The sequence below is a fragment of the Stylophora pistillata genome, chromosome 12 (genome assembly GCF_964205215.1).
Source record: "Stylophora pistillata chromosome 12, jaStyPist1.2, whole genome shotgun sequence".
Taxonomy (NCBI): Eukaryota; Metazoa; Cnidaria; class Anthozoa; order Scleractinia; family Pocilloporidae; genus Stylophora; species Stylophora pistillata.
This window is the reverse complement of record NC_142530.1, coordinates 11,165,292-11,191,039: the sequence shown is the minus strand read 5'-3', so window position 1 is coordinate 11,191,039 and position 25,748 is coordinate 11,165,292. Positions and strand designations below refer to the sequence as shown.

Here is a 25,748-nt window from a genome sequence, read left to right as displayed (position 1 = left end):
TAAAAATCACTCAAGATAGTAATATTGTGCTCCCAAGATTCATCTCATTCAATCTTGATAACAACACTATCCTTTGTGGTCCATACAACAAAGTAGCAGAATTTGCGCTTTGTCAGGAACATCTGGCCTTGACACTGATGCCAGTAAACATGTGTGGTAGACAGCGTATAATTCCCTTCCTTCTCCTCCAAGTAAAAGTCTTTGTGCCCACAAGCTTCCTTGATTGTCGCATTTCGATGTGTGTAGGGGCACTTACACTCAATCACCGAGTCGTCTCCCACAAGTCCATCAGGGAAGCACCCAGAACTCCCGACTCGAGTAGCCAAAGGCCGGTCTGTACAGGTGTAAAGTTTGTGATGTTGGTGAAGGACTTCAGGGCCTCAGTCTCATTGTCCTGTCCCCATGCAATTGCTTTAACTCCATTCAAGTTGTATTCCCCAAGTAGTCGCTTGATAAGAGACGGTGTAACTCTTTTTGCCTGGAGGACGGAGCCAAAATTACTAGCAGTCAGGCGGCCTCTACGAGCTTGGTGCCATGCAGGGCTGTTTCGCTGGCCAGCCGTGAGGGTGCTCACAACATTTATGGTTCTCTAGCTAGCTCCTCTACTTTGGCATTCTCAATCAATTACTCTAATTGTTTTTCCTTCGTAGATGCCATAAGGAAACCTTCTGAGTAAATGATATCCTCAATCGTCTTGATCGAGAGAGGGGTAGCAGGTTGTGGTTCGGGACTCAAGATCCAGCAGGTCCCTGTAAATTTGCCATAGCGCTTTAGTTCGCTGTACAGCCACATCCGATCTTCTCGGCTAGGATCGCGCGCCAAAGGGCTGTAATCCTTCTTCTTCGGTGGCGCTGGAAACATCTGGCTTGCAGACTGTACGCTTTCTGCCTTTCGCTTTCGTTTCCATTGGCATTCCAGGTCCGTCCTGCTAAGGTTATGGATGCCATAAATAAATATGGCTGCCGCGTGACTGCACTTGAACTCGCCGCGAGGACACTCGCATTCTGTGTTTTTTATTTCAAGGTTTTCATCGAGATAAATCTGATAAAAAGATAATTCGAAACAGACACGTAAGTTGCAATATATATTCCGCAATATAAACATTAAATTGGAGGTGAAATCGGGGTTGGGAGTTCTTCGAATTGAACATACGTGTTGTGATCCCAAATTGGCAACTTACTGTGACTTTGTGCTCCTTATTTTTCATGCTTGCTTGGACTTCACCTTTGATAACTCCCCTGGAATAAATAAAGCTTTGGACATGGTCGGATTTGAAGTGGTTTTCTCCGCGATCAAGCGATTTCTGCTCTCCAGAAAAGAAAGAAACGAGTGAGCATATCGATAAAGACGCCATGTTTGAAGTATGAGTTTAAACTGTTTAGACCAGAAAAAAATGCTGTCATGGCAACGTGACGTCACACTTTAGGACTCTATGGTTCCGACTATAAGGCATATGATACCGACAAGATGTACATTGATACCAAATTTCTGCCGGTTTATAAGCGATTGCTTTACTCCAACTCACATGTTTAGGCATCATTTAATTTTAAGTAAAGCAATCTTCTCGGTAATTTCTTGTATACACTTTGGCAAACATACTTTTCGCAATTCTCTGATTTCTACACTGTACCATGCTTCTTTCTCTATTTCGTCAATCAGTATATCGCATTCACATGTAAAGTCTTCAACGGAAGACATCGCTAAAACGAAGCAAGTGAGTACGAAACGACCGATTTATATACGCTATGTTTTATGACAGCTTGTCAATCAATACTAGACAGACATTTACGTTAAAAAAACAACATTTATTTCTACATCTTTCATTACGGCCTGGTCGGCATGCGGTGAGTATTCATTCCATTTTTCTTCTGATTTTTTTCAGTTCTTTCGACACTACATCCCTTATCTCTTCGACTCTTGTCTCCTCCGCCTTTCTTTTCCGCTCCGCCTTTCTTTTCCGCTCTGCCTTTCTTTTCCGTTCCGCCTTTCTTTTCCGTTTCGCCTTTCTTTTCCGTTTCGCCTTTCTTTTCCGTTCCGCCTTTCTTTTCCGCTCACTCATTTCCTCCTTGCCTTAAAGTTCTTTTAATTCTTCTTTCATATCAGCAATGTACTCCCTCAATAGATACTTGAGGAACAGCCAGCAGTACGTTCCCACTCGATTTTCCCGCATCATGCTTTTAAATGGAATCTCTGGTAATACATCTTCTGCCCAGGGGAATGTGTTACGGACTAGATGAATCTGGCCATCAGTAATCTTCTCTTCTAACATAGATATTTGCTCTTTTAGATTGGTTGTACCTGCCATCATTCCACTCCTTTAACTTGTGAGGACGCTGTAGTGTTAACCCTTGCCTTATACTTCGCTATTGCGATATACAATGACATCTGAAAAACAATTGTTTGTAGCTCATTTGGATGAAGAGATTGAACAGAATCCCCAGCGGGCCAGAGCCGTCCTAGACGAATTATTTGCCATTGTAAAAGAAAAAGCTACCACGCAAGATCTTTGTGAAATACGCAGACAAGAGACTAAATACATTGACGAAATTGAAACCTATGATGCACAAGTGGGAGAACAAGCTACTTTCCATCAGTTGTACAAAGACATGATGACTGCCTTTCTGGGTTATGTCACGTATTTACAAATCAAATACCGCGCTGTGTGAGTAAATAAACCATATGCAAATGTTGTATTTAATCCCCCCGCCATCTTGGATTCTTTTGTTGTCATTATTTTGAGAAAACCGTTATTTTTAAAAAACTGATTTCATGAACCTTCGCGATAACCCTAACCCTAAAAAAAACCCTAACCCTAAAACCCTAACCCTAAAACCTTAAACCCTAACACCAAAACCCTAAACCCTAACCCTCACCCTCGTACACCTACGCGGTATGAATAACTAATTAGACCTAGCTCGGCCGAGACACTCGGACCCAGGCCTCTCGGTTTTACCCATAAGGGCCCCTTATACTACTCACGATTCTGGCGGCTCGCCGCTGAACTCCTTAAATATCTTGAGTGTTTTATAGTATGTGGGTCCCACACACTGCAGACGTATTCTAGACATGGGTGGACGAGGGTGAGCTATACCTGACTTTTAACACTTTCTGGACAGGAATAAAGATTACGTCTGATGAAACCAAGGGACCGGTTAGCCTTCCCTATAATATTCTCTATATGAAAGTTCCAATTCAGATTGGAAGACAATTCAATTCTCAAGTAAGGATGGTGAGATACAGATTCCAGTGGAATCCCGTTCAATGTGTATTAATGGATGATTGGACTTTTTGATCGATTAACATTCAAGAGCTTACATTTGTCACGATTGAGGGACATTTGCCAAAGATTGGTCCAGGCGACTAAGCTGTCATGGTCTTGCTGTATGGTATTGGCGTCATCCTTGCTGCTCACGGTTGCATATAAGAGAGTAGGGAGCTTAAGATCCGACGACGGCAGACATCTGGGACGGCAGACTTGGTCGAGGGGGCTTGGGGAGAGGTCGTCGTTGCCATGGCGCGAAAAATAGCCTTAAGATAGCGCGCACGACGGCGGCTGTAGTAGCTTTCCTCTTCGAAGTTAATTTAGGAAAAGCAATGGCTACCTTTAGAAAGGCTCGTGAATTGTTGATAACAAGTTTTGATGATGGTGACATTTCAGAAGATGAATTTTTACTTTTGTACGATGCCAACACTTCAAAGAATCTCGATTATCCCTACCAGAATTACGAACATTTTGACCTGGAAGGACTCGACGAAAGTGAGTGCTTGGCAGAGTTTCGTTTCCGAAAGAGGGATATACCTGTTCTCGCAGACGCATTGGGGCTGCCTGATTCGTATACATGTGAACAAGAGACTGTATGTGATGGAATTGAAGGCCTTTGTCTTTTGTTGAGAAGATTAGCGTACCCTTGTAGGTACAGTGACCTAATCCATTGTTTTGGCCGCCCAGTACCAGAAATTTGTATGATCACTAATCATGTACTGGAAACTGTGTACGGCTTACATCATCACCGTCTGACAGCATGGAACCACACCTTAATGAGCCCCCCTCTACTTCAGAATTATGCTGATGCCATACAAAGGAAAGGGAGTCCCCTGCCGAATTGCTTTGGCTTCATAGATGGTACAGTAAGACCCATTTGCCGACCACAGGAAAACCAAGGAATTGTCTACAACGGACACAAAAGAGTCCACGGATTGAAATACCAATCTGTTGCATTGCCCTGTGGTATAATAGCCAACATGTACGGGCCAGTAGGTAATGGAAATTATTCCTTTCAATTTTCAGTCACATGAGAACCATCTGTCACACAGTAAATACAAACAGAGTGATAGATAGGTGAAAGTAGTTTTAGGTGTGAAACATATCAAGTAGTATAAAAAACGCATTTTTTAAGTACAGAACACAATTTTCAATCAAAATGTGCATTTTCTTCCAGAGGGCCGCAAACACGATGCTGGAATGTTAGCTGATTCTGGCCTTCTGCGAATCCTTGAACACCATGCTTTTTCTCCCACTGGTAACCCTATGGCCTTATATGGTGACCCTGTTACCCATTAAGAGTTCACCTTGTTGTGCCATATCGCGCTGCAGGTATCACTCTTCAGATGGAAGAGTTTAACGAGTAAATGAGCAGTCTCCGCATTTCAGTAGAATGGCTTTTTGGGGATAGTGTTCACTATTTTAAATTTGTGGATTTTAAGAAAACTCAAAAGATATCACTGAGTGCGGTGGGAAAGATGCACATTGTATGTGCAATTTTAAGGAATGCCATGACTTGCTTGTATGGTAATTTTACATCAGATTTCTTTGACATTGACCCGCCAACCGTTCAGGATTATTCTTCCTGACAATTAAAATTATTTGTACCCTGAAATGGATTTCAGTGATAAATTAACGTGAAAGACACAAGTGATGAATAAGATGTAGCAGTGTATGTCTGCAGCCTGCCAATAAACTACTGTTTAAAGTTTTGGTATTTATTCTGTAGTATTTGTAGTCAGGTCAACTGATGTATAACAACAACTATAATTAATTTCAAAAGGGTTACGAATCCATTTCAGAGGGTACAAGGTATAACAACACCAGGGGGAGAGCAGAGGAGTAAGCGGACCTTCCCAACAAAATTCACAGAAAATGCTCCAAAATTGCAACGGACCCCCCCCCCCCCCCCCCCCACCATATCAATCCTCTTTAATGTTACAAAAACTTAGTCACAAAGCCTCAAAATTGAAACAAAACACAGGGTAGAACCTCTACAAAAGGATTTAACGCGTTCCTGTTACTCAATGTTTTTCTAAAAGCCTCAAAATGATTTGTGACTGCTGTTGTTGCATGGCAGCAAACATCTGCTGAAACTGTTGTATTTGATTCTGTTGCTGCTGGACTTGCTGGGCCATCATTTGCATCAATTCTTGATGTTGCTTTTGAGACTCAACTTGCTTTCTTCTCTCCACGTCCAGGCGCTGCATCTGCAATTTCAACTCTTCAGCTTTCCATTTCTGAACCATATCATTTTTCTCACGTAGATATGCCACTGTGTCCCCACCACTATTCCTTGTGACTTTTTGCTTAGGTTGTGCATTCTCTACGTCCTCGACTTCATCACCATCCTTTCTTTTCTGTGTTGAACGCATGCTCTCCATTGCTCTATTCCGCTTCTCGCCAGCTCTGGCATTATCCTCCTTTTTCTTGTCAACTTCCAGACTGTTTTCAGCATCAGCCTCCTTTTCCAGTATTTCCTCTAAAGCTTTCTCAACGTCACTCATGTCAGTCTCAATTCCGCTGGCCTCTTTCTCTTCTTTTAACTTTTTCTTTAATTTTTCAATGAGTAGCGTGTAACGCTCTCTCATCGAGCGCTTATTAACTTTAAATGTTGGAATTTTCAAGGAGTTGAGACTACTGGCAATTTTTTCCCAAATCTGCCCTCTTGCGATACTTCCCTTTTTAGTTTTGAAGGGCTCTAGAGCCAGAATTTCTTGACAGAGAGAGTGGTCATGGTCATCTGTCCACTCCATGTTGGATCTATATTTTGAGAAAATATAACTTATGTTTAAAAAATCGTGGTGAGTCTGCTAACTTAGCTTCAATTTCAACCACTTGGTTCAGTTCAGAACTCTCTAAAATAAATCAGAGCATTCTTGTTTATGTATGTCGTGGTTCAAATTTTTCTTTGGTTTAAAAATGCTCAAACGACGTTAATTTTGTAATAGATACGAGACAAAGGACGACCCGAATAAAAACTGGTTTGAATCTTTTAAACACAGGAGAATTTGAATCATAACATGGAAAACAGCATAATACAGGTATAATCTTATCTTGTTGATAAATGTTTAACCAATTTCCAGCAGCAAACTATCAGTTTCACGCCGAATCAAAGACGTTTTTTATGGCTTGAAAAACATTACGGAAACTGTTGATTATGAAAATTTTCTCAGATAAGCCTTGTTGTTAAACTCGAGAATAGACAAATAGAATAATATCATGCCCATAAATTAAAGCCAGAACAAGTTTACAAATTTTTCATTGAAATAAAGAGAAATACTGAAATTGTAAAACTTACTGGGTTGCTTTCTTTGTTGACATCGACCCAGTACTAGTGATGAACTGTTAATGAGAAAGGCAAATGAATAAAGTTAAAATTTCCTCTAACAAATCGTTTATTTTTGCTTAGCTATCTCACAGACATCCTCTGTTAACAATAAACTGTCAAAATTGCCAACAATTTACGCTCAAAGTAAGTTGAAATGGCTTTGTTTTGTTAAACTTTACTCACGTTCTAGCCGCGACGGCAAAATGGCTTTCTTCATGCCACAGACAAGGCCGCGACGGCGGGAAACCTCCCAACGACGGCAACCGGAAGTAATTCTGGCAGTAACTTCATTTCCGCTTGCCGTCCCAGATGTCTGCCGTCGTAGGATCTTAAGCTCGTTAGGAATCATCGGCGAAGAGACGAATATGGGACTCTATATTTACACCTATATCGTTAATGTAAATAGGAAACATTAAGTGGCCAGAAATGACTAGAACAGGTGCTGATTTGACTCCTTCCTCTAAGACCGATTGTTCCCTATAGCAAAGCCAAGCTTGAATCCACTAATTGATTGAACCTTGTATGCCGTAATGGTGTAGCTTGGGTAGAAGGCGTTGGTGTGGGACGGTGTCAAACGCTTTGGCAAAGTCTAACAGGATGACATCGCTTTGTTTGCCATGATCAAGGTTTTTAGTAAGATCTTCGAGGGTGATGAGTGGTTGGTTTTCACGCGAACGAGATTTGCGAAAACCATGTTGGATATCGGATAGAATCTTTAACTCCTCAAGGTGGGTCATAATGTGGCTAAATATGATGCGTTCCATGATCTTACAGGAAACAGAGGTAAGGGAGATGGGCCTGTAGTTCAAAGCGAGTGACCTGTCTCCTTTTTTGAAGATTGCATGTACGTTTGCTTTTTTCCAGTCAAAGGGGACGTCCCCAATCTGCAGTGATGATGCGAAAAACCGTTGCAGGAATTTTGTGCATCAATAGCAAACATTGAGAATAAATACCTGTCTGAGTTACCTGTCATTTTGAGTTTTGAGTCTAATGTTAACACATATGGCAACTGCAATGAAAGTCCTTTTTACACAGCACAGTAAAATGTATATGTGTATTACTTGCATATTCATGCTTGTATCATATACATTTGGATATTCTTGAGAATATTACTTTATGAAAACGATCTATTTGAAATGTAGCTGGAAGTTTTTGCTATTTCTAGATTATCTCCTGGATCTGATGACTTCCTGTTCTTAGTTTTTTTCTTGGAGGTGGCAAGTTGAGCTGCTCACAGGAGAGAAACGTATCTTCCAGATCCTCCAATTTGTCTGCCTAGAGCTTTGCTTCGTTCTCCAGGAACTTCTTTAAAGAAAAATGATGTGGACGTCAGTTTGCAATGTGAAACCTGCTTCAAATTTGTAATTATTCACTTACAGAAAGCGCACATCTGCAAAATACAGATAATATTATAATCACCTTTCCTATCTTCCAGGCACACTTCTTTCTGGCATATGCCGTAGTCCCTTGTAAATTTTCCACTTTTCAGGATGTTCTCAATGTACTAGGTGGTATATTTATGTAACCAAAAGGTTGTCATTGTTTCTGAAGAATTTAATTTGCATCATTTTAATCAATAGGCTATTTACCAGAAAATGATGCAACACTGATGTTGTTCTTGTTCTCGGCAGTCTGCTGGCCCTGACGGAGCTTCACTGTTATTCTCTCTCTACCTCTTGGCATCTCGGGGCCATATAGGGTAAGGGCTTTATTGCAGTCACTCGGGGAATTGCGTCTATATGCAAAAAAACCAAGGGAACCAAGTAGTTGTTCAGTGGGTCTCATTTTGCTTGGAAGAGCACAGAGACAAATGTTGCTTAACTCATCTAACAGAAAAGTCAAATCATCTCTAATTCCTGTCCACCTGAAGAAAATAACATTGTTTAAGGTTATTTTATGTTGTATAACATTTTCAAAAGAATACTGTTGCTGTTGTTTGTGATGAAGTACATACTGCTGTTCATTGGTGAGTACATTAACCCTAATGCACACCTAATAGGTTAGGCCATTCCACTGAACAGATTAAAATTAATGATCTGTTTGAAGCTGAAGATTTGCACAGTACTGAAAAACTACAAAACCTATTAAATCTGTGCTGGTAGAGAGGTAGTCTGTGACAAGTATGCCAACAAATGTTACTGACCACATCCTTTTTTCAAATCTACCTCCTCTGAAAAAAAATATTCTGACTGAGATCAACAAGATTATTTGGTGTGTGTAGCAGTTAGGCTGATATACACAACTATGTTGTACAACGGTGTAAAGATATCTTCGAAATAACCTGGTAAATTCTACATGTAAGAAACACAGGCTCAGCCATTTTCTCCATTTCCTGACCATGCTGCTAACCTTTTCCATGTCGGGGGTGAAAATTCCGATATAAAGAAAGAAAGATCCTTTTCGTAAGTGGTGCACGCTGGGCACACGCGCCATCAAAAAAGCCGGAGTGATCGCATCTCGGGACAGCGGACGCGCGCTTTAAAATGCAAAACAAATTTCAAAATGGCGGCTTCTGTAGCATTTGAGGATGTTCTTGAAGAAGTCACTCGTAGTGACACTGAAGAGCTAGAAGACTCCATAGATGAGGAAAGCGACCAAAAAACTGTAGCTATAGACTCGGCTGTCAATTGTTTTACAGAATGCAGTGACCTGGGGGAAAATATGGCACTCTTTAAACAAGAGGCAAAGAGATATCTAAAAGGGCTTTACGAACAACATGCTCGAGGGAACGATTCATTTGCCATTCTGTGTGAATCATCACTTAACACAGGGGCAGTGCTAAAAGACGAAGCCTGTACATGGTTGGATTTAATCTACAGGAGGCTGTCAGCTCGTCAGCGAATTAGGAGACCGTGGTATTTGGAGTTTACCCGTGACATTCCAAAGGAAATTTTTTTAGCTCTTAAAAGGGCCTTTTCAACCACAACAAATCATGAGCTAAGGAGCAATGTAGACATCGAAGGAAATCGTAAGGGCCTCTCAATCAGAATTGCATATTTGCCTTCTGTTTTTTACATGTTTCGAATTTTGACAGGAAAATCAATAGGGCAGTTGAAAAGTTACTTGAGAAGGAAGACACCTGGGAAGGGCAAAGCAAAAGTCCTTATTTCGAGGTTTAAGGAATTCAAACTTTACTACAAGTATTCAAAGCGGCAAATGACTGTTTCGTGTCATTATGGTTTCTGGAACATACATGGGTTTCCTTTACACGACTTAGTTTATTATATACAATTTGTAGTCTGTTAAAAATGCTTTTAATAAGATTCTTGCATTGTTGATTGTTTACAAGATTGGAAATAAATATGGGTTTTTAAAACCTCTGAACACTTCTTCTTGACAAATGAAAATTGAAAATTTTAATACTTTACTACAATGCATGTAAGGTATGCATAAATACTTCTGGTCTATGGACTAAAAGTTTGTTGTAAATACATGTTATTCAATGGAATGATAATAAATTATTCATATACATTAACAATACTTAATGCATGGTCAGTGAATACAAATACAGCAAGTAACATACACAAATATAAATACAGGCATTGAAATGTAAAATTCAAAAAACTGGTATTTGATACCTTATTTAAACAAGTTATGCAAGTAATAGTTCATGCCCAATTTTTAACATTGATTTGCATGTAACTACTTAAAGAACTAACTGCACATCAAAGACAATTGTTGCAGAAAATGTACATAAACCTCTGAAAGGCACTTTGATTGTCCAACATGCAAAGCTTTACACACTTTAAAGGACAGTGATTTCACTGAGTTAAAAATTGCTTTAGTAGAGCTTCTTAGCAACAGCCAGCTTTCCTGATTGACAAGAAAGCAAAATAGCCTGCTTATGTGGATGTGAACAATACCCACACCTTTCTGACACCTCTGGCTTTGGGCAACCACAAAAACAGAAGTTGTTCAGGGCAACTCTGTTAGGGACATACCTGTCCTTTGAAGGAATGTAATTTTCAAGGTTATATCCCCTTTCCCTTAACCAGATTAAAAAAAGAAATTCATGGCGAAAAATTTGCTGCCATCTCATGCCATAGTTGGTGTTTTGGGAGTACCTTGAAATAGCAATGTGTTTAGCTTCCCTCCCTTCCATTGAGGTAACTGAAAGACCCTTTCCATACTTGGACTTAACATCTTTGGTATGCACAGGGACAATGTGACCTATTGTCCATACAGTAGGTGTTACTATCCCAGTAAAAAAACTATAAGCCTTGAAATAGTTGGCGCAGTAAGAAGACAGCACTTTAATTTCATCATCACTGATAGTCATTCTGCAGAATAAAGAAACTGCATTTCTTAGTTGCAAGCTCACAAATGCAAAAGTGTGCAGTCTGAAGGTTTGCCTTGCAGTGTCTGCAGGGGACTCCAAAGACACAACTAGATGCATAAAATTATGTAAATACATCCTGGAATCTCTGCCTGTAAATCTATACTCAAAGTCTTTCCCATCTGCCTTTGTTTCATTAAACCACCTTGTTACTTTGTTTGCTAAGCGGGACAGCTGGCATTTAGATTTCAGTGCCTGTACAAACTTGGAAAATGGAGAATCCCAAGGTACCCCACTCATATTTGTTACATTACCTCCAAGGGCAGACTTTTGGATAGCTTCATGCAACATTATTTTGTGGATATGCTGACAGGCATTATTCTTTAGATGCAAAGGATCTAAATGTGCTCTGTCAATGAATTTACCAATGAGTGGCTCAAACTCCTGCCTACTCTTACTAGAAGCAATGAATGCTGTTATTTTGCTGCGTTTAGTGTTGGAAGCTAACTGAGTCTTGTTTAATTTATCCTTGAGGTCACCAACTTTCTTAGCAACAGATAATCTTTTATGATATTCCCATGGTCTGAAATCATTATGGGGTTCTGGGCCAAATGATTTGCTTACATCAAGCAGTTGATCAGTTGAAATGTCAGCAAATGTTGAAAAATACTTGGCACTGTTTGGAAGCTCCCCAGCCAGAAAAGCCAACATTTTCATGTCATTGGGGAATTCTGAAAACTTAAATTTAATAATGGTGTTATTAACATCAAATGAGCCTTTCTCTATTTGCTCCATTTCGTTAGCAATCATTGCAATGTACCTTTTGGCTGCTGTACTTTGTTCTGAGCAGTTACTCCCAAAGATCAAAAAGTTATCTTTGTTACTCAAAACCCTGTGACCCACATTTAGAAAACTAATGAGCCAGGCACAAGACTGGTCAAATTTACCAAAAGGGGCTCCATCTCCACCAATGGCTATTTGGAAAGTATTTGGTTCCCCAAACCAATCAAAATCTTCAGCTTTCAATGTTGTAAGGTAGAAAGCTGCTAATCTAACAAGACATTCTGTTAAATTTCTGTAACAGCCATCAACCTGATCCTCAGGTTCCAAATCAGAACAGAAGCTCTCTCTTACACTCTTTAAGGTTCCTATGTCAACTTCTTTGAGAAACTTGATAAGTTTGTCATAGGGAACTAACCGAGGCAAGGAACATGACATTACTTGAATGCGTGTTGTTTTGGTTTTCCTCTTAGGATTGGTAGTCATTGAAAGAGATCTGTACACAGATCTGTACTTTTTCTTACCCATTACCCCTTTTGAATAGAAAACTGAAACACTTCTAAGCATGTTTATGTCTGAAGTTTCAAATTTTTCTGCTGCATTCTTATAAAGTTTAGGAAAAACCTTTTTGGAAAACTTCTTACTTTTTGACATAAAGTCAACTAGTATCTTTGTAGGGCACCTTTTCTCAGCTGTACTAAGAATACCTATGTGTGCTGGAGTATTATCATTTAGGTCAGCCCCATGTATTTCTTTGGCTGCTTGGTATGTCTCTGACCTTCTTTGTGTCTCCACTGTTGAAGATGGCCTTTTCTTATCATCAAAAGGGAGGACAGTCGGGTTTTTGCGTCTTGCCTCGATAGACTGCCTAGTTAGAAAGGCCTTCTGTTTTTGAGGGATAGCTGTGCCAGCTTCAGGCAAGTGTTCTTCCAATTCTTGTATGTCCTCAGACACTTCATCTACCTTTAAAGAGGTGGAAAATGTGAAATGATTCAATTCTGGTACATGCTTGTATCTGCCGTGGTTCAAATTGATCATAACCTCAATAATTTCACTTTGTTTTTAACTCATTGCTATATACAAGAACATTAAGAAAAATATTTATTGAGTCAAGGATAAAATGAAACAAAACATTCATGTCATTTAGCTCATTAATGTAAGTTGATTATCCATGTATATAGTTGTAAAGTTAAGTCAAACCAGCAGACTCTGCAATTGCACTATATGAAAATGCAGATAAGTTTACAGCAAATATAAACAAATTTGACAATTTTTCCTTAGTGTCCTTGCCAGTATAGTCTAACTTTTTATTTTTGTTGTTTTTTTTTTAATCATGAGTGGGAATGTTAATAGACACAAATCCATAAGGCTTCTATGTAAAATATTTTGATTGCAAAGGCACAGATCTGGATGCCAGCTTACTTATAATATGTTGATTTATTTTCTCTCTAAAATGTATGTAAGTGAGGAGTTAAAAATATTTTTCGTGGGGGGGGGGGGGTATGAATACTTACTTTCAGAATAAGGTTTGATAATTTAGCCTTTTGCTTGACTAGAACTTTGTGAGTCTTGGCAGCTTCATCTCTTAAACGCCTTTTCTCTTTCAAAAAAACCCCAACATTAAACCGGCTGTAAACTTTAGCCTTCCTTCGAGCCATAAGGTTAATGTTTATGACGTCTTCTTTAACACTGCTGTACGCTTTCTGTACGCTTTCTGCCTTTCGCTTTCGTTTCCATTGGCATTCCAGGTCCGTCCTGCTAAGGTTATGGATGCCATAAATAAATATGGCTGCCGCGTGACTGCACTTGAACTCGCCGCGAGGACACTCGCATTCTGTGTTTTTTATTTCAAGGTTTTCATCGAGATAAATCTGATAAAAAGATAATTCGAAACAGACACGTAAGTTGCAATATATATTCCGCAATATAAACATTAAATTGGAGGTGAAATCGGGGTTGGGAGTTCTTCGAATTGAACATACGTGTTGTGATCCCAAATTGGCAACTTACTGTGACTTTGTGCTCCTTATTTTTCATGCTTGCTTGGACTTCACCTTTGATAACTCCCCTGGAATAAATAAAGCTTTGGACATGGTCGGATTTGAAGTGGTTTTCTCCGCGATCAAGCGATTTCTGCTCTCCAGAAAAGAAAGAAACGAGTGAGCATATCGATAAAGACGCCATGTTTGAAGTATGAGTTTAAACTGTTTAGACCAGAAAAAAATGCTGTCATGGCAACGTGACGTCACACTTTAGGACTCTATGGTTCCGACTATAAGGCATATGATACCGACAAGATGTACATTGATACCAAATTTCTGCCGGTTTATAAGCGATTGCTTTACTCCAACTCACATGTTTAGGCATCATTTAATTTTAAGTAAAGCAATCTTCTCGGTAATTTCTTGTATACACTTTGGCAAACATACTTTTCGCAATTCTCTGATTTCTACACTGTACCATGCTTCTTTCTCTATTTCGTCAATCAGTATATCGCATTCACATGTAAAGTCTTCAACGGAAGACATCGCTAAAACGAAGCAAGTGAGTACGAAACGACCGATTTATATACGCTATGTTTTATGACAGCTTGTCAATCAATACTAGACAGACATTTACGTTAAAAAAACAACATTTATTTCTACATCTTTCATTACGGCCTGGTCGGCATGCGGTGAGTATTCATTCCATTTTTCTTCTGATTTTTTTCAGTTCTTTCGACACTACATCCCTTATCTCTTCGACTCTTGTCTCCTCCGCCTTTCTTTTCCGCTCCGCCTTTCTTTTCCGCTCTGCCTTTCTTTTCCGTTCCGCCTTTCTTTTCCGTTTCGCCTTTCTTTTCCGTTTCGCCTTTCTTTTCCGTTCCGCCTTTCTTTTCCGCTCACTCATTTCCTCCTTGCCTTAAAGTTCTTTTAATTCTTCTTTCATATCAGCAATGTACTCCCTCAATAGATACTTGAGGAACAGCCAGCAGTACGTTCCCACTCGATTTTCCCGCATCATGCTTTTAAATGGAATCTCTGGTAATACATCTTCTGCCCAGGGGAATGTGTTACGGACTAGATGAATCTGGCCATCAGTAATCTTCTCTTCTAACATAGATATTTGCTCTTTTAGATTGGTTGTACCTGCCATCATTCCACTCCTTTAACTTGTGAGGACGCTGTAGTGTTAACCCTTGCCTTATACTTCGCTATTGCGATATACAATGACATCTGAAAAACAATTGTTTGTAGCTCATTTGGATGAAGAGATTGAACAGAATCCCCAGCGGGCCAGAGCCGTCCTAGACGAATTATTTGCCATTGTAAAAGAAAAAGCTACCACGCAAGATCTTTGTGAAATACGCAGACAAGAGACTAAATACATTGACGAAATTGAAACCTATGATGCACAAGTGGGAGAACAAGCTACTTTCCATCAGTTGTACAAAGACATGATGACTGCCTTTCTGGGTTATGTCACGTATTTACAAATCAAATACCGCGCTGTGTGAGTAAATAAACCATATGCAAATGTTGTATTTAATCCCCCCGCCATCTTGGATTCTTTTGTTGTCATTATTTTGAGAAAACCGTTATTTTTAAAAAACTGATTTCATGAACCTTCGCGATAACCCTAACCCTAAAAAAAACCCTAACCCTAAAACCCTAACCCTAAAACCTTAAACCCTAACACCAAAACCCTAAACCCTAACCCTCACCCTCGTACACCTACGCGGTATGAATAACTAATTAGACCTAGCTCGGCCGAGACACTCGGACCCAGGCCTCTCGGTTTTACCCATAAGGGCCCCTTATACTACTCACGATTCTGGCGGCTCGCCGCTGAACTCCTTAAATATCTTGAGTGTTTTATAGTATGTGGGTCCCACACACTGCAGACGTATTCTAGACATGGGTGGACGAGGGTGAGCTATACCTGACTTTTAACACTTTCTGGACAGGAATAAAGATTACGTCTGATGAAACCAAGGGACCGGTTAGCCTTCCCTATAATATTCTCTATATGAAAGTTCCAATTCAGATTGGAAGACAATTCAATTCTCAAGTAAGGATGGTGAGATACAGATTCCAGTGGAATCCCGTTCAATGTGTATTAATGGATGATTGGACTTTTTGATCGATTAACATTCAAGAGCTTACATTTGTCACGATTGAGGGACATTTGCCAAAGATTGGTCCAGGCGACTAAGCTGTCATGGTCTTGCTGTATGGTATTGGCGTCATCCTTGCTGCTCACGGTTGCATATAAGAGAGTAGGGAGCTTAAGATCCGACGACGGCAGACATCTGGGACGGCAGACTTGGTCGAGGGGGCTTGGGGAGAGGTCGTCGTTGCCATGGCGCGAAAAATAGCCTTAAGATAGCGCGCACGACGGCGGCTGTAGTAGCTTTCCTCTTCGAAGTTAATTTAGGAAAAGCAATGGCTACCTTTAGAAAGGCTCGTGAATTGTTGATAACAAGTTTTGATGATGGTGACATTTCAGAAGATGAATTTTTACTTTTGTACGATGCCAACACTTCAAAGAATCTCGATTATCCCTACCAGAATTACGAACATTTTGACCTGGAAGGACTCGACGAAAGTGAGTGCTTGGCAGAGTTTCGTTTCCGAAAGAGGGATATACCTGTTCTCGCAGACGCATTGGGGCTGCCTGATTCGTATACATGTGAACAAGAGACTGTATGTGATGGAATTGAAGGCCTTTGTCTTTTGTTGAGAAGATTAGCGTACCCTTGTAGGTACAGTGACCTAATCCATTGTTTTGGCCGCCCAGTACCAGAAATTTGTATGATCACTAATCATGTACTGGAAACTGTGTACGGCTTACATCATCACCGTCTGACAGCATGGAACCACACCTTAATGAGCCCCCCTCTACTTCAGAATTATGCTGATGCCATACAAAGGAAAGGGAGTCCCCTGCCGAATTGCTTTGGCTTCATAGATGGTACAGTAAGACCCATTTGCCGACCACAGGAAAACCAAGGAATTGTCTACAACGGACACAAAAGAGTCCACGGATTGAAATACCAATCTGTTGCATTGCCCTGTGGTATAATAGCCAACATGTACGGGCCAGTAGGTAATGGAAATTATTCCTTTCAATTTTCAGTCACATGAGAACCATCTGTCACACAGTAAATACAAACAGAGTGATAGATAGGTGAAAGTAGTTTTAGGTGTGAAACATATCAAGTAGTATAAAAAACGCATTTTTTAAGTACAGAACACAATTTTCAATCAAAATGTGCATTTTCTTCCAGAGGGCCGCAAACACGATGCTGGAATGTTAGCTGATTCTGGCCTTCTGCGAATCCTTGAACACCATGCTTTTTCTCCCACTGGTAACCCTATGGCCTTATATGGTGACCCTGTTACCCATTAAGAGTTCACCTTGTTGTGCCATATCGCGCTGCAGGTATCACTCTTCAGATGGAAGAGTTTAACGAGTAAATGAGCAGTCTCCGCATTTCAGTAGAATGGCTTTTTGGGGATAGTGTTCACTATTTTAAATTTGTGGATTTTAAGAAAACTCAAAAGATATCACTGAGTGCGGTGGGAAAGATGCACATTGTATGTGCAATTTTAAGGAATGCCATGACTTGCTTGTATGGTAATTTTACATCAGATTTCTTTGACATTGACCCGCCAACCGTTCAGGATTATTCTTCCTGACAATTAAAATTATTTGTACCCTGAAATGGATTTCAGTGATAAATTAACGTGAAAGACACAAGTGATGAATAAGATGTAGCAGTGTATGTCTGCAGCCTGCCAATAAACTACTGTTTAAAGTTTTGGTATTTATTCTGTAGTATTTGTAGTCAGGTCAACTGATGTATAACAACAACTATAATTAATTTCAAAAGGGTTACGAATCCATTTCAGAGGGTACAAGGTATAACAACACCAGGGGGAGAGCAGAGGAGTAAGCGGACCTTCCCAACAAAATTCACAGAAAATGCTCCAAAATTGCAACGGACCCCCCCCCCCCCCCCCCCCACCATATCAATCCTCTTTAATGTTACAAAAACTTAGTCACAAAGCCTCAAAATTGAAACAAAACACAGGGTAGAACCTCTACAAAAGGATTTAACGCGTTCCTGTTACTCAATGTTTTTCTAAAAGCCTCAAAATGATTTGTGACTGCTGTTGTTGCATGGCAGCAAACATCTGCTGAAACTGTTGTATTTGATTCTGTTGCTGCTGGACTTGCTGGGCCATCATTTGCATCAATTCTTGATGTTGCTTTTGAGACTCAACTTGCTTTCTTCTCTCCACGTCCAGGCGCTGCATCTGCAATTTCAACTCTTCAGCTTTCCATTTCTGAACCATATCATTTTTCTCACGTAGATATGCCACTGTGTCCCCACCACTATTCCTTGTGACTTTTTGCTTAGGTTGTGCATTCTCTACGTCCTCGACTTCATCACCATCCTTTCTTTTCTGTGTTGAACGCATGCTCTCCATTGCTCTATTCCGCTTCTCGCCAGCTCTGGCATTATCCTCCTTTTTCTTGTCAACTTCCAGACTGTTTTCAGCATCAGCCTCCTTTTCCAGTATTTCCTCTAAAGCTTTCTCAACGTCACTCATGTCAGTCTCAATTCCGCTGGCCTCTTTCTCTTCTTTTAACTTTTTCTTTAATTTTTCAATGAGTAGCGTGTAACGCTCTCTCATCGAGCGCTTATTAACTTTAAATGTTGGAATTTTCAAGGAGTTGAGACTACTGGCAATTTTTTCCCAAATCTGCCCTCTTGCGATACTTCCCTTTTTAGTTTTGAAGGGCTCTAGAGCCAGAATTTCTTGACAGAGAGAGTGGTCATGGTCATCTGTCCACTCCATGTTGGATCTATATTTTGAGAAAATATAACTTATGTTTAAAAAATCGTGGTGAGTCTGCTAACTTAGCTTCAATTTCAACCACTTGGTTCAGTTCAGAACTCTCTAAAATAAATCAGAGCATTCTTGTTTATGTATGTCGTGGTTCAAATTTTTCTTTGGTTTAAAAATGCTCAAACGACGTTAATTTTGTAATAGATACGAGACAAAGGACGACCCGAATAAAAACTGGTTTGAATCTTTTAAACACAGGAGAATTTGAATCATAACATGGAAAACAGCATAATACAGGTATAATCTTATCTTGTTGATAAATGTTTAACCAATTTCCAGCAGCAAACTATCAGTTTCACGCCGAATCAAAGACGTTTTTTATGGCTTGAAAAACATTACGGAAACTGTTGATTATGAAAATTTTCTCAGATAAGCCTTGTTGTTAAACTCGAGAATAGACAAATAGAATAATATCATGCCCATAAATTAAAGCCAGAACAAGTTTACAAATTTTTCATTGAAATAAAGAGAAATACTGAAATTGTAAAACTTACTGGGTTGCTTTCTTTGTTGACATCGACCCAGTACTAGTGATGAACTGTTAATGAGAAAGGCAAATGAATAAAGTTAAAATTTCCTCTAACAAATCGTTTATTTTTGCTTAGCTATCTCACAGACATCCTCTGTTAACAATAAACTGTCAAAATTGCCAACAATTTACGCTCAAAGTAAGTTGAAATGGCTTTGTTTTGTTAAACTTTACTCACGTTCTAGCCGCGACGGCAAAATGGCTTTCTTCATGCCACAGACAAGGCCGCGACGGCGGGAAACCTCCCAACGACGGCAACCGGAAGTAATTCTGGCAGTAACTTCATTTCCGCTTGCCGTCCCAGATGTCTGCCGTCGTAGGATCTTAAGCTCGTTAGGAATCATCGGCGAAGAGACGAATATGGGACTCTATATTTACACCTATATCGTTAATGTAAATAGGAAACATTAAGTGGCCAGAAATGACTAGAACAGGTGCTGATTTGACTCCTTCCTCTAAGACCGATTGTTCCCTATAGCAAAGCCAAGCTTGAATCCACTAATTGATTGAACCTTGTATGCCGTAATGGTGTAGCTTGGGTAGAAGGCGTTGGTGTGGGACGGTGTCAAACGCTTTGGCAAAGTCTAACAGGATGACATCGCTTTGTTTGCCATGATCAAGGTTTTTAGTAAGATCTTCGAGGGTGATGAGTGGTTGGTTTTCACGCGAACGAGATTTGCGAAAACCATGTTGGATATCGGATAGAATCTTTAACTCCTCAAGGTGGGTCATAATGTGGCTAAATATGATGCGTTCCATGATCTTACAGGAAACAGAGGTAAGGGAGATGGGCCTGTAGTTCAAAGCGAGTGACCTGTCTCCTTTTTTGAAGATTGCATGTACGTTTGCTTTTTTCCAGTCAAAGGGGACGTCCCCAATCTGCAGTGATGATGCGAAAAACCGTTGCAGGAATTTTGTGCATCAATAGCAAACATTGAGAATAAATACCTGTCTGAGTTACCTGTCATTTTGAGTTTTGAGTCTAATGTTAACACATATGGCAACTGCAATGAAAGTCCTTTTTACACAGCACAGTAAAATGTATATGTGTATTACTTGCATATTCATGCTTGTATCATATACATTTGGATATTCTTGAGAATATTACTTTATGAAAACGATCTATTTGAAATGTAGCTGGAAGTTTTTGCTATTTCTAGATTATCTCCTGGATCTGATGACTTCCTGTTCTTAGTTTTTTTCTTGGAGGTGGCAAGTTGAGCTGCTCACAGGAGAGAAACGTATCTTCCAGATCCTCCAATTTGTCTGCCTAGAGCTTTGCTTCGTTCTCCAGGAACTTCTTTAAAGAAAAATGATGTGGACGTCAGTTTGCAATGTGAAACCTGCTTCAAATTTGTAATTATTCACTTACAGAAAGCGCACATCTGCAAAATACAGATAATATTATAATCACCTTTCCTATCTTCCAGGCACACTTCTTTCTGGCATATGCCGTAGTCCCTTGTAAATTTTCCACTTTTCAGGATGTTCTCAATGTACTAGGTGGTATATTTATGTAACCAAAAGGTTGTCATTGTTTCTGAAGAATTTAATTTGCATCATTTTAATCAATAGGCTATTTACCAGAAAATGATGCAACACTGATGTTGTTCTTGTTCTCGGCAGTCTGCTGGCCCTGACGGAGCTTCACTGTTATTCTCTCTCTACCTCTTGGCATCTCGGGGCCATATAGGGTAAGGGCTTTATTGCAGTCACTCGGGGAATTGCGTCTATATGCAAAAAAACCAAGGGAACCAAGTAGTTGTTCAGTGGGTCTCATTTTGCTTGGAAGAGCACAGAGACAAATGTTGCTTAACTCATCTAACAGAAAAGTCAAATCATCTCTAATTCCTGTCCACCTGAAGAAAATAACATTGTTTAAGGTTATTTTATGTTGTATAACATTTTCAAAAGAATACTGTTGCTGTTGTTTGTGATGAAGTACATACTGCTGTTCATTGGTGAGTACATTAACCCTAATGCACACCTAATAGGTTAGGCCATTCCACTGAACAGATTAAAATTAATGATCTGTTTGAAGCTGAAGATTTGCACAGTACTGAAAAACTACAAAACCTATTAAATCTGTGCTGGTAGAGAGGTAGTCTGTGACAAGTATGCCAACAAATGTTACTGACCACATCCTTTTTTCAAATCTACCTCCTCTGAAAAAAAATATTCTGACTGAGATCAACAAGATTATTTGGTGTGTGTAGCAGTTAGGCTGATATACACAACTATGTTGTACAACGGTGTAAAGATATCTTCGAAATAACCTGGTAAATTCTACATGTAAGAAACACAGGCTCAGCCATTTTCTCCATTTCCTGACCATGCTGCTAACCTTTTCCATGTCGGGGGTGAAAATTCCGATATAAAGAAAGAAAGATCCTTTTCGTAAGTGGTGCACGCTGGGCACACGCGCCATCAAAAAAGCCGGAGTGATCGCATCTCGGGACAGCGGACGCGCGCTTTAAAATGCAAAACAAATTTCAAAATGGCGGCTTCTGTAGCATTTGAGGATGTTCTTGAAGAAGTCACTCGTAGTGACACTGAAGAGCTAGAAGACTCCATAGATGAGGAAAGCGACCAAAAAACTGTAGCTATAGACTCGGCTGTCAATTGTTTTACAGAATGCAGTGACCTGGGGGAAAATATGGCACTCTTTAAACAAGAGGCAAAGAGATATCTAAAAGGGCTTTACGAACAACATGCTCGAGGGAACGATTCATTTGCCATTCTGTGTGAATCATCACTTAACACAGGGGCAGTGCTAAAAGACGAAGCCTGTACATGGTTGGATTTAATCTACAGGAGGCTGTCAGCTCGTCAGCGAATTAGGAGACCGTGGTATTTGGAGTTTACCCGTGACATTCCAAAGGAAATTTTTTTAGCTCTTAAAAGGGCCTTTTCAACCACAACAAATCATGAGCTAAGGAGCAATGTAGACATCGAAGGAAATCGTAAGGGCCTCTCAATCAGAATTGCATATTTGCCTTCTGTTTTTTACATGTTTCGAATTTTGACAGGAAAATCAATAGGGCAGTTGAAAAGTTACTTGAGAAGGAAGACACCTGGGAAGGGCAAAGCAAAAGTCCTTATTTCGAGGTTTAAGGAATTCAAACTTTACTACAAGTATTCAAAGCGGCAAATGACTGTTTCGTGTCATTATGGTTTCTGGAACATACATGGGTTTCCTTTACACGACTTAGTTTATTATATACAATTTGTAGTCTGTTAAAAATGCTTTTAATAAGATTCTTGCATTGTTGATTGTTTACAAGATTGGAAATAAATATGGGTTTTTAAAACCTCTGAACACTTCTTCTTGACAAATGAAAATTGAAAATTTTAATACTTTACTACAATGCATGTAAGGTATGCATAAATACTTCTGGTCTATGGACTAAAAGTTTGTTGTAAATACATGTTATTCAATGGAATGATAATAAATTATTCATATACATTAACAATACTTAATGCATGGTCAGTGAATACAAATACAGCAAGTAACATACACAAATATAAATACAGGCATTGAAATGTAAAATTCAAAAAACTGGTATTTGATACCTTATTTAAACAAGTTATGCAAGTAATAGTTCATGCCCAATTTTTAACATTGATTTGCATGTAACTACTTAAAGAACTAACTGCACATCAAAGACAATTGTTGCAGAAAATGTACATAAACCTCTGAAAGGCACTTTGATTGTCCAACATGCAAAGCTTTACACACTTTAAAGGACAGTGATTTCACTGAGTTAAAAATTGCTTTAGTAGAGCTTCTTAGCAACAGCCAGCTTTCCTGATTGACAAGAAAGCAAAATAGCCTGCTTATGTGGATGTGAACAATACCCACACCTTTCTGACACCTCTGGCTTTGGGCAACCACAAAAACAGAAGTTGTTCAGGGCAACTCTGTTAGGGACATACCTGTCCTTTGAAGGAATGTAATTTTCAAGGTTATATCCCCTTTCCCTTAACCAGATTAAAAAAAGAAATTCATGGCGAAAAATTTGCTGCCATCTCATGCCATAGTTGGTGTTTTGGGAGTACCTTGAAATAGCAATGTGTTTAGCTTCCCTCCCTTCCATTGAGGTAACTGAAAGACCCTTTCCATACTTGGACTTAACATCTTTGGTATGCACAGGGACAATGTGACCTATTGTCCATACAGTAGGTGTTACTATCCCAGTAAAAAAACTATAAGCCTTGAAATAGTTGGCGCAGTAAGAAGACAGCACTTTAATTTCATCATCACTGATAGTCATTCTGCAGAATAAAGAAACTGCATTTCTTAGTTGCAAGCTCACAAATGCAAAAGTGTGCAGTCTGAAGGTTTGCCTTGCAGTGTCTGCAGGGGACTCCAAAGACACAACTAGATGCATAAAATTATGTAAATACATCCTGGAATCTCTGCCTGTAAATCTATACTCAAAGTCTTTCCCATCTGCCTTTGTTTCATTAAACCACCTTGTTACTTTGTTTGCTAAGCGGGACAGCTGGCATTTAGATTTCAGTGCCTGTACAAACTTGGAAAATGGAGAATCCCAAGGTACCCCACTCATATTTGTTACATTACCTCCAAGGGCAGACTTTTGGATAGCTTCATGCAACATTATTTTGTGGATATGCTGACAGGCATTATTCTTTAGATGCAAAGGATCTAAATGTGCTCTGTCAATGAATTTACCAATGAGTGGCTCAAACTCCTGCCTACTCTTACTAGAAGCAATGAATGCTGTTATTTTGCTGCGTTTAGTGTTGGAAGCTAACTGAGTCTTGTTTAATTTATCCTTGAGGTCACCAACTTTCTTAGCAACAGATAATCTTTTATGATATTCCCATGGTCTGAAATCATTATGGGGTTCTGGGCCAAATGATTTGCTTACATCAAGCAGTTGATCAGTTGAAATGTCAGCAAATGTTGAAAAATACTTGGCACTGTTTGGAAGCTCCCCAGCCAGAAAAGCCAACATTTTCATGTCATTGGGGAATTCTGAAAACTTAAATTTAATAATGGTGTTATTAACATCAAATGAGCCTTTCTCTATTTGCTCCATTTCGTTAGCAATCATTGCAATGTACCTTTTGGCTGCTGTACTTTGTTCTGAGCAGTTACTCCCAAAGATCAAAAAGTTATCTTTGTTACTCAAAACCCTGTGACCCACATTTAGAAAACTAATGAGCCAGGCACAAGACTGGTCAAATTTACCAAAAGGGGCTCCATCTCCACCAATGGCTATTTGGAAAGTATTTGGTTCCCCAAACCAATCAAAATCTTCAGCTTTCAATGTTGTAAGGTAGAAAGCTGCTAATCTAACAAGACATTCTGTTAAATTTCTGTAACAGCCATCAACCTGATCCTCAGGTTCCAAATCAGAACAGAAGCTCTCTCTTACACTCTTTAAGGTTCCTATGTCAACTTCTTTGAGAAACTTGATAAGTTTGTCATAGGGAACTAACCGAGGCAAGGAACATGACATTACTTGAATGCGTGTTGTTTTGGTTTTCCTCTTAGGATTGGTAGTCATTGAAAGAGATCTGTACACAGATCTGTACTTTTTCTTACCCATTACCCCTTTTGAATAGAAAACTGAAACACTTCTAAGCATGTTTATGTCTGAAGTTTCAAATTTTTCTGCTGCATTCTTATAAAGTTTAGGAAAAACCTTTTTGGAAAACTTCTTACTTTTTGACATAAAGTCAACTAGTATCTTTGTAGGGCACCTTTTCTCAGCTGTACTAAGAATACCTATGTGTGCTGGAGTATTATCATTTAGGTCAGCCCCATGTATTTCTTTGGCTGCTTGGTATGTCTCTGACCTTCTTTGTGTCTCCACTGTTGAAGATGGCCTTTTCTTATCATCAAAAGGGAGGACAGTCGGGTTTTTGCGTCTTGCCTCGATAGACTGCCTAGTTAGAAAGGCCTTCTGTTTTTGAGGGATAGCTGTGCCAGCTTCAGGCAAGTGTTCTTCCAATTCTTGTATGTCCTCAGACACTTCATCTACCTTTAAAGAGGTGGAAAATGTGAAATGATTCAATTCTGGTACATGCTTGTATCTGCCGTGGTTCAAATTGATCATAACCTCAATAATTTCACTTTGTTTTTAACTCATTGCTATATACAAGAACATTAAGAAAAATATTTATTGAGTCAAGGATAAAATGAAACAAAACATTCATGTCATTTAGCTCATTAATGTAAGTTGATTATCCATGTATATAGTTGTAAAGTTAAGTCAAACCAGCAGACTCTGCAATTGCACTATATGAAAATGCAGATAAGTTTACAGCAAATATAAACAAATTTGACAATTTTTCCTTAGTGTCCTTGCCAGTATAGTCTAACTTTTTATTTTTGTTGTTTTTTTTTTAATCATGAGTGGGAATGTTAATAGACACAAATCCATAAGGCTTCTATGTAAAATATTTTGATTGCAAAGGCACAGATCTGGATGCCAGCTTACTTATAATATGTTGATTTATTTTCTCTCTAAAATGTATGTAAGTGAGGAGTTAAAAATATTTTTCGTGGGGGGGGGGGGGGTATGAATACTTACTTTCAGAATAAGGTTTGATAATTTAGCCTTTTGCTTGACTAGAACTTTGTGAGTCTTGGCAGCTTCATCTCTTAAACGCCTTTTCTCTTTCAAAAAAACCCCAAC

The 25,748-nt window shown here is 39.4% G+C and overlaps 3 protein-coding genes and 2 pseudogenes across 3 annotated transcripts; 3 read left to right on the top strand and 2 right to left on the bottom strand.

Annotated features, from left to right (window-relative positions):
- The first annotated feature begins 2,378 nt into the window (after positions 1-2,378).
- LOC148718807 (uncharacterized) lies at positions 2,379-3,257 on the top strand. The gene is made up of 2 exons (XM_088740667.1): positions 2,379-2,662; positions 3,117-3,257. Exons 1-2 carry the CDS (start codon positions 2,379-2,381, stop codon positions 3,133-3,135), a joined length of 303 nt encoding a protein of 100 aa, XP_088596793.1. The 3' UTR covers positions 3,136-3,257.
- Positions 3,258-3,594: 337 nt separating this feature from the next.
- Positions 3,595-4,975, top strand: LOC148718806 (uncharacterized; annotated as a pseudogene).
- Positions 4,976-5,286: 311 nt separating this feature from the next.
- Positions 5,287-6,018, bottom strand: LOC148718805 (uncharacterized). Its single transcript, XM_088740002.1, has one exon. The coding sequence runs from the start codon at positions 6,016-6,018 to the stop codon at positions 5,287-5,289; it is 732 nt and encodes a 243-aa protein (XP_088596128.1).
- Positions 6,019-13,227: 7,209 nt separating this feature from the next.
- Positions 13,228-17,454, top strand: LOC148718804 (uncharacterized; annotated as a pseudogene).
- Positions 17,455-17,765: 311 nt separating this feature from the next.
- Positions 17,766-18,497, bottom strand: LOC111331076 (uncharacterized). Its single transcript, XM_022936108.2, has one exon. The coding sequence runs from the start codon at positions 18,495-18,497 to the stop codon at positions 17,766-17,768; it is 732 nt and encodes a 243-aa protein (XP_022791843.2).
- Between the last annotated feature and the right edge of the window lie 7,251 nt (positions 18,498-25,748).